Genomic DNA, 10,000 nt, shown 5'->3' with positions numbered 1-10,000 from the left:
CCTGTGATGGCTTCACTCGGCTCTTTAACCACGAGTCGTACTCCGCTTTGGGCATCTTCACCACATTCAGCCTCACTATCTGCAAATGACAGGGAGAAAGATGAAAGAGCGCTTCTCATAATTACCAGCCGCCGGTCTCCTGACCTCCCAGTTCCTGACAATAGCACTGAATAATCCCTCATTATACGGCCCAGATGCAGGCTGTCACCGGCGTCTCGTCTGGACGAGATCTGAGGGTCAGCAGCATTTTAACCCTTACAATTAAAGATATCTGAAATCTAAAACTCGAATAATTGTCGACACATTACGATATAAAACGAACATAACTCAGCCCGCGTATCCTCTTTAACTTTAAAAGTTACATAAATCTAACACGCTTGTGTTGCTTTTATGTTCTGTTATAATATTATACCAAAGTTAACAGCTTGTGGGTTTGATAAGTAGATCAGTAAAAATATTACGTATTAAAATGTATTTTGAATGTGTTTTACAAATACATATATTTATGTGCTTGATAAAAATGCCATGCAATAGTTTTGGTGTGCTAAACTGGTAAATAAAATAAAATAAAATAAAATAAAATAAAATGAAATTAAATTAAATTAAATTAAATTAAATTAAATTAAATTAAATTAAATTAAATTAAATTAAATTAAATACATTTAAAATAAAATAAAATGAAATAAAATAAAATAAAATTAAATTAAATTAAATTAAATTAAATTAAATTAAATAAGTATTTAATAAAAAATGTTTCAGAATTTTTTTTATTACATTAAATATAAAGCGCTCCAAAACCTTTGGGTTTGTTTGGGTGCTAAACACAGCTTAATACTTCTGAAACAAGCTGATGATATCTCAACAAAATCATCTGATGTATTGATCCCTGACGAGATCGTTAGCTCACTGATCAAATGAAGGGCCGGATGAAGTGCCATGCTGATCTCTTTCCGGTGAAAATGCAGTTTCTCTGACGAAGAAAGCGACGGAAGAGCAGAAAACGGCAACTAACAGTTACTTAGTTCCTTCTCGTATTCGTGCTAGTCTTTCTATATTAAATACAGCTTCCGTGTGTGACAAGAATTATATGCTTCTACCTACATTCGAGGTAAATGTTTTAGCCAAAAAAGGAATATTATGAAGATTTTTTTGCATTACTACTTTAGTCATGATCCTTCAGAGAACTGTAGCATTTATTGGAAAGAAATACACTTTTGGTGAATTGCATCGTTGCTGAATAAAAGCGTCAATTTCTTTAAAAAGTGTAGTGTATAACTAACCCATGCAGTGTGAATATTACACAGATAACGTGTTGAACTGCTTAATGGTAGCTGTTTTCAGGATTTGAGGACAGAACAGCATTTATCGTCACATTTTTAAACGCCTTGCAGAATGCAATCATGCATTACTTGTCAAAAACTCCACTTATTTTGCCGTGAAGTGCCACGCGTGCCGGATGGCCCAGACGAATGCAGCATATCGCAACGAATAAAAGCGCCGTGTCGTACCTCTATAGCCACACACAGATCAGGACAGCAGAGCTCCCAGGCCTGCAGCGAGCCCAAGATCCGCAGGAAGTGTTGTGTGTGAAGCTGCAGACAGCGGCCTGCTGTAAACCGGCTCAGCTTCTCCAGCAGACGAGCGACCCTCCTGTCCGAGTGTTTGATGGAGGACAGATTACTGAGCAACGCTGAGAGCCTTCAGCACACACACACACACACACACACACACACACACACACACACACACACACACACACACACGAGGACTGTGTTAGTGTAATGTTACTGTAAACAGCAATGTTTAAAGCACACACACACGCACGCACGCTCATGCACCTGCAAGCATCCTGTAGGGTCGTTAATGCTAATATTTGGCAAACACACACACACACACACACACACACACACACACACACACAGAGCGTTAAGTGGTTTCGCATCCGTGTTCCCTGGAGGATTGGAAGTGACGCAGACCATTAAACATTCACTGAACACACACACACACACACACACACACCACTGAGTGCTGCATGGCTCCTCAGGGATGTTTGAGTCTGGAGCTCTCGGAGAGACCAAAGAGGTTTTTGAGGTCACAGCAGAACGAATTCGTCCGCAGGACAGCATCTCTGAGTACCCCTGGACCCCAAAATCCCATCTCTTCCTAGAAACAGCGAGAGGACATCATTCAAAGGAGATGCGTTCGCAAAAACTGACACACTCATTTCCTATTTGATCCTGTAAAAATACTGTTATATTAATGCAACGCTGTGAGAGGTCGCTCATTTTTATTGAGATTTTTCAATTACATCAATCTCTACTTTTATATACACACAGTATACGCGGATGTTAAAGACTGACCCGTATCCCAAATATATGAAAACACGGGAGAAAGAAATGAATTATTGCGCTTTTAACAAAGCATTTTTCCGCGTGTGAAAGTGATGCATCAGTGCACGGTTAATTAGCATTGCACCAGATCTAAGTCCAGTAATTCTGTGGCGTTTCTGTTAGTTTTATATCTTTTAAAAGAAGTCTATTTCTGTATTTATTCAAACGCAGCTTTACGTTTTATTTTTCAGCCAGTGGTAACATTTTAAAAGTTTTAGTTAACTATTTTAACCCCGTGCATGACAAGCGGAAAAAAAGAGGCAGTTTAGGGCAGTGAAAAAAACTAAATAAAACAATTACTGAATACTTATATGCAAATAAGTGATTTTAATAATAAATCAAAGGTGAAAGGTGTGTTTAGCTGAACAACTACATGCAAGTCTGCCATGTTGTCATAAAAGACCTTCTTTTTTTCCCGCAGTGTCCAACAACGACTCACTTGGCACAGAGGTCCAGAGCATCAGATAAACTGAGTGTTAACTTTTCTGCTTTGGCCACGACAGACGGCTTCTTCCCTCCCGACATCACTTCCTCCTTGCGGATGATTGGGGCAGAGGCGCTGTCAAGGGAAATAATACGAGCAATAAAAAGAAATGCGTCAGTAATTGTGTCAGGGATGCAACACGCGTGAGACGGCACAGTGAGTCTCTGTCTGCTCGCTTCAGTACAAGACGAGAGGGAGGGCTGTTTATTTCACACAAAACGTCTGTAATCTATAGCTTACTGTGGAAGGAGGGCTTTATGAAAGTAAAGGTCAATGCAAAAGGCCTACAGCTGTACTAGAAAAAACAACAACAAGGTGTAATATCATATATAATGTAATAAAAATTATTAAACATTTTTTATTAAATATTTATTTTATTTTATTTTATTTTTTTTATTTTATTTTATTTTATTTTATTTTTTTTTTTATTTTATTTTATTTTATTTTTATTTTATTTAAATAAATTTAAATTAAATTAAATTAAATTAAATTAAATTAAATTAAATTAAATTTACATCTTAAAGTCAACAACAATAAGGTGTCATTTGTTAACACTGCATTAACTAACACGAACGACATTGATTACAGTATGCATTCATGCATAAATGTTGTGAAAGTGTCTTTCAGCTTTAGGTCATGTCAACTAACGAATGTTTGGGCCTTTGAAATGAACGCTTTTCTTCGGCGAGGATGCATCAAGACTGATCAAAAGTGATTTATTTGCAAATCAGCATACGAAAACAGCAATGAACTACACTGTAAAACGCATTGCATAACAGAAACCAGTTCAATTAAACAGTAAAAACATTTCACGACGCTTTTACTGTATTTCTGATCAAACGGACGAAGACTTTACGAACAATAAGCAATTTAACAAATGAGCTGATCTGAGTGATTCTGGGAAGAGCCAACGCCGGGTTTTGCTGCGTCTCGCTCTCAGGACGGACTTTGACTGACATATCGACCGTGACGGAGACAACCGGTCACATGCAAACCCACAATAAACTTATCATGGCAATCGGGTCATGGCACCCTCGCATGCTGATCCAATGATCCCCACTACACCGATAAACCACAGACACCAGTGAACAAATGTGAAGAACAAATATGCCAAAATGCATTTACTTCATGCTAAGTACGCTACGAGCGCATTTGCATATTATATGTGCTTAATAAAAACACCCCGCAATTGGATGCAATGGAACAATTAATTTGTGCTTAATTCGCTTTAATTGTACGGAAGTAGTGCTACAATCCAATGAAGTATATTTGATTGTGCTAAAGTTGAACCATTTCAAGTGTATTACATGTAAACAATAAACATCTATGTTTTTTAAATTCATATTAGTGACATTAAAATGTGCATTGCATATATATATATATGTGCATATATATATATATATATATATATATATATATATAGAGAGAGAGAGAGAGAGAGAGAGAGAGAGAGAGAGAGGTTTGGTTTGGTGGTAAATTAAATTATATTTTGTATATTTATATATAATATATTATATAATAATATAGAACGTAATATGAGTGTGCACTGTGCATACTTATTATGTATATATATATATATATATATATAAAAATAAAAAAATATATATATATATATATATATATATATATATATATATATATATATATATATATATATATATTTTTTTTTTTTTTTTTTTTTTTTTTTTTTTAATATATCCTGTATGTGTGTGTATTTATATATACATAATAAACTCAGTATACACACATATATTACGTAGATTAATCACAATTAATAGTTTAAATGCTTAAAAATTTAACCTTGTTATGACAGTCCTCTATAATAATAATAATAATGACAATTATATAATAACTGTATGCTTTTAATGAATATTTGTCTCCCGTGCTGGTTTACCTGGATGCGAGTCGTTTATCACAGTTTTTAAGACACACTTCTTGAAGGAACTTCTCGAGATCTGAAGGATGTGAACAGATAAAAGATTTATATCATAAATGCAAGTTTATAATCAGGCCAGTTCTGATATTTCTGCTTCAGCCCAATGCACTCTTGTTTGCCAATTGATTTAATAATGTATTTAATAATGCATTTCTCTGAACTAGGAGCCAAACTAAAACTAAGCTAAAAATTGATCCGAGCGCGCCCTCTGCTGGAAGACGGACATCTCTACAGGCAGAAATCAACAGAAATCAACATTCAGCCCGTATTTTCATCTAATAACTGCTCAAACAGATTTATCACCACGAAAATGCCATCTCCCTCAAACACAACACTTCATTAACCGAGACAAAACACATGCATCTCGAGCACGGATGAAGTTTTCATTACATCAAATGAACAGGGATGCTGTTCATAACTGTTGAATAAATGAGCTGGTTTCACGCCTCATAAATACAACTATAAGGATGTCATTTTCAGATGCGTTATCTATTAATAATATATAGACTTATTAAACTGGGAGATTAATCACGTCCGTATGAGCTTACGTAATAAATAATGATTGTTCTCGAATACATTCTCACGCAGCAGGTTTTATCCCAAACCCAATTAAACCAGCAACAATAAAACTCCAGTAAAGAGGGATATCTTCAGAGTCCAGCTCTTGGATTTCACCCTTAAATCGTTTGGATTAGTCCCTCGCTCAATTAATTGGCACGACCAAAAGAGGCTTTATTAGGCCTTTTGATTTCTTTTATAGGAAATGAAATAAACTGTAACGACTGAACGAAAACAAAGGAAGCATTGCCGAGCTCCCGAGCTTTCATCAAGACTCTCTGATCTGCTCTGTGGGGTCCAGAGAATTCAGCTAATTATCTTCAGGCAAAAATACAGGACACCTATAGTGTGCATTAGGGCCCCGTCGCAAACAAGCGCCACGGGAGCAGAAAACATCCTGCGTTTAAAACCCAGGGAGGATTTCTTCAAAGACAGAGAGGAAAGATTTGCACTAGACTTCTCCAAAACAAGATTTCACAGGGATCGAAAAGAAACGATCACGCTGACCGAAGAGCTTCCTGAAAGCGTCTCTATCAAGCCCCAAATCTGAATCTGATGGATTTTTTCTTTCCCTCCAGTCGTTCTTTGTCCTGAGAGCCAAACAGCACAGTGCTGAAGTGCGCGGCGGCGATGATGGTGATGGTGCTGATGCTGATGGGATGCACTGTTGCCATGACAACGTGCTGCGCGTGACGGTGCGAGCGAGGCGAGCGACAGCCGAGGTGGCAGCGAGACGAGAAACAGATAACGCTCGTTTTGTGCTCCAGCCGTCGAGAAACAGACGGCAGGGAAAGTCACTCGGGCCGTGAACGGATGAGTGTGTTTATCTGCATCCGTCCCGCAGCAGCTGCGCCGCAGAACGCGTTCTCCAGGAAAGACAAAGCTAAAGCGATCAGAAATGCGCCGGCGTATTGTGAAATGCGTTCTGCTTTAATAAAGGGATCGCAAAACCGGCCGCGAGGGCAGTTCTTTTGTTTTAAACTGAAATAAATCACAAATTCTACTGATGTCTTGTTTGGTAGATAGGACGATGTTTGGATGAGATACAACTATTTCAAAGCCAGTGCGCGAGAAAATTGCCAATGCAAATCAAAAAAAGTTATCATTTTGACCCAACACACTGCTTACGACTGCTTTTGTGCTCCGGGCTCACGAATTTAATTCTGATCCTCCGGGAATCGCTCTAATATGCTGGATTTGCTGCTCAAGAAACAGTTTTGATGATTTTCAATGTCGGAAAAAGTTCTTGCGTTAGCAGTGACATCTCTTTCCTGTCTTTCCTGTCAATATTTCACAAGTTCGTGCTGACATGCAACCCTTGCAATGCTTAAGTTGGGTCTGTTGCATAGGTGTACTGCATAAAAAGCCTGATTAAAATTATGATCCATATTATACAATAAGAAGTCGTTTTAATAGACTGTACGGCAGTTGAATGCACTGTTCTGAACAGTTTGGTTTGTGGTTGGTGTCCACTCGGTAGCCTGATTTCTATTATAGGCTTCTAAAGGGACGGGCGAGTCGAAATCATACTGTAACGTGTGTCGAAAGCACACAGAGCTCACGTAAATCAGAGTCATGAAGGTTCACCAGCGTGACCTACATTCGCACGAAGGAGGACCAGAGTCGGTCTCCATGCCCTTGGTGTAAGCAGACTCATCACAGGTGTGATCCGGAGCCGGAGCCCGAGACGACAAGCTGCCCGCTGATGACCCCGATGCCGAGGAGGAGGTCTTCCGGAGCGGATGTCTCCCTGAAGAAACTCCTGATGCTCTGGATGTGAGCTGCCGCATCTGCCGGAGAGCAAGAAAAGACAATCTGACGACTTTAACCCAAAACAAAGGGAAAGTTACATTTTCTTAATCAAAGTGACGCAATTTCAGGATCATTGTAGTTATTACTTGTTTCATTATTTTCAAGGCAATTCAACAGAACCACCAAAAATCCTTTTTATTAATACATTTAGGAGTTGTGAATAATGCCTTTAATTATTATACAATTTTTAATTATTATATATACTGGCAAACAATTAATTGTGAATTATCACATCCAAAATAAAAGATAATCGCATCCAATTTTTATATATATTTTATATTATATATTTATATATATATATATATATATATATATATATATATATATATATATTTATATATATTTTCCATATATTTATATATATATATATATATATATATATATAATTTTTTTTTAAATATATATATTAAATACATGTATGTGTGTGTGTTTATGTGTGTCAAAAAATCACACATTTAACTTCTCATTCCTGGATTTTCAATTTTTTTTTTTTTAAATCTGAAATTGCATGAAAGTATTTAAAAAAAAGAAAAAAAACGAAATGTCATTCTGTATGTGTATTGTGCGTCCTCGGTCATTTATCCAACATTATATATAACATTTAAAGAATATGTTTGGAAATGCACGACTAAAGAATTCATTCACTTTTAACTTTTTCCAAACGAAGGGAGTTTTTTTTCGTATTTTTGGATGCATTTTGTTCGACCTTGCACCCGGCCCGAGACACCTTGGATGTGCATACTTTGACATTTTTCATAGAGATAATAAAAATGTTTTTGCACTGCATTATAATAAACATGGGTGTTTGAACAAGCGTCTTCCTACAGACGGCGTAATTAGCCCTTTTGCTTATTTACTGTGTTTTCCAGAGAGCAGCTAATGTTGCACACTTGTCTAAACCCCGGTGGCGTGTTTAAGAAGAACAGAGCTCCAGCGGAGCACAAACATTTCAGCGTAAAAGAGTCGATTTGGAGGAGAAAACCTTCGGCGGGGCGATAAACTGCTCCCACTTGGCCTCTATTGCCTTTTCCTTATTCAGTCTCTTTATCGTGGTGCTGCTCGTTCCAGGGTCCCTGAGAGATACAGAGAGAGAGAAGGACAGAAACAGACAGATAAAGAGACGCGCCAAATTTCTTGACATATTAATTATTCGCGTGATCCCTCCGTAACGCGCTCCAAACCTGGAATATTATCAGAGTTGTATATGTCACCTTGAGAGGACGGGAAAGAAACGGAAGGAAGGAGCGAAACAAGCGCGCACATCTCCAGCTCTCTCTCCTACTGGCTCGGGTCTTAACGGCGGCTGATAAAGTTTCATTATTTTTTGTAATATCTGCTCTCTGCCGTGCTGTACCGTTTTCCCATAAAGCTTCACTTTATTGGAAATTGGATTCTGGGATGGCAGGAGCCCCTCCAGGCTCTTCTGGGAGACGCTTCTTACAATCTCTCTCTCTTCTTTTTTTCCATTTGTTTCGGCCTCGCTCTCTCCGTCCATCACCGGCGCCGACCTGTAGCTCCGGGAGATGAAGGATTAAATTCTCTCCTCGCTCTTTTTCCTCTGTATCTCTCTATTTAACACCACGGTTTCATCATTTCTCCATTAACTCTGATCCTTGTTGTTCCCCGTCCGCTGTTGTTCCTGTAGGATCTCATTAGTGGCGAGGGCTAAGGCGAGCTTCACTGTTAGCGATTCGAACAAACCCCTGAAACCTGAAGTAGAGAGATGAATAATACCTCCAACCACAGAAAAGGAGGAGACCTTTAGACTCAAATAGTCTGATATATTACTACAACTTGAAAAAGATGCTTTGGTAACACTTTATGTTTAGGTCTCGTAACTAGTTGCTTACTAGCATGCATATTACTAGAATATTAGTCATTAATTAATTAATTAAGCACCTATTAATATCATATTCTACATCCTGTCACCTTCAGAAATCATTAATTATTCAAGAAATAGTGATGAAAAATAATTGCATTTATTCTAAATTATTCAAAGACTTAATTATATATATATATAGTGTAGATATATGCATTTATATATGTTTAATATATACGCATAACATACTTTTCTTAAATATATTTATGCATGCAGTATAATAAATAAATATAAACAGTATACACACATACATTATGTAAATAAAAGCATTTATTTTTGATGCAATTAATCGCGATTAGTCGCTTGGCAGCAGTAATATATACAGACTTACCTGCGAACCCTTATAAAATATCAGATTACCGCTTGCATCGTAAAACGCGAAGGTTAAAAATAATGGTGCAAATCTAATTAGGTCATGACTTGAGGGGACACAGTCTAGTTGAATGTATTTAGCGAGGTTCGGTCCACACATTGTTATATGGAAAGTTTCCACGCAAAATTCCAGCCTTAATCTCTGTTGAACAAAGATGCACATTTTGTGTTACAATTTTTAGGTATTAAACTCAATTTTATGCATGAACAGACGTGCTGGCAATCACTACATGCACACAAAACCAATTAAACCGAACCAGCAGGCACTTGAAAGAGGTTACACGTTCCTAAAATACAGAAAAAGGGTGCTAATATGCAGAACACAAAAGAGTAAAAGCCTGTTCAAAATTGTGCCACGGTGCAAATGCACTACTCTGCACAAAATCCCATGCTATTGTTCAAAAGTTTGGGGTCGGTGAGGTTTTCTTTTTATACATTTGGAAGAAGCTCACCAATTTGATCAAATATGTATTTACTTTGTTCAAAACTGCAATTAAAAACAGTAAAAATTACTTAAAGCCTTTTATAAAAAACCATAAAAGTAGTTTTAATGCATTAATTATGTCTTG

The 10,000-nt window shown here is 37.2% G+C and overlaps 1 protein-coding gene across 2 annotated transcripts in view; it reads right to left on the bottom strand.

Moving 5' to 3' along the window:
* Positions 1–10,000, bottom strand: part of LOC122345442 (coiled-coil domain-containing protein 60-like) — a 27,562-nt gene that overhangs the window by 494 nt on the left and 17,068 nt on the right. The window contains exons 8-14 of one of the 2 annotated variants that reach the window (XM_043239570.1): positions 8,163–8,253; positions 6,969–7,158; positions 4,769–4,829; positions 2,830–2,949; positions 2,020–2,163; positions 1,509–1,698; positions 1–79 (exon numbers count right to left, since the gene is read on the bottom strand). The exon at positions 1–79 is cut by the window's left edge and continues 486 nt beyond it. In XM_043239570.1, coding sequence (XP_043095505.1) covers positions 1–79; positions 1,509–1,698; positions 2,020–2,163; positions 2,830–2,949; positions 4,769–4,829; positions 6,969–7,158; positions 8,163–8,253 — 875 coding nt within the window. The remainder of the gene's footprint in view (positions 80–1,508; positions 1,699–2,019; positions 2,164–2,829; positions 2,950–4,768; positions 4,830–6,968; positions 7,159–8,162; positions 8,254–10,000) is intronic. The other variant, XM_043239571.1, reaches the window with a different exon arrangement.

This window comes from Puntigrus tetrazona, chromosome 5 (assembly GCF_018831695.1).
Source record: "Puntigrus tetrazona isolate hp1 chromosome 5, ASM1883169v1, whole genome shotgun sequence".
Taxonomy (NCBI): Eukaryota; Metazoa; Chordata; class Actinopteri; order Cypriniformes; family Cyprinidae; genus Puntigrus; species Puntigrus tetrazona.
Note: the sequence above shows the minus strand (reverse complement) of the source record. Positions and strands in the feature narration are given on the sequence as shown.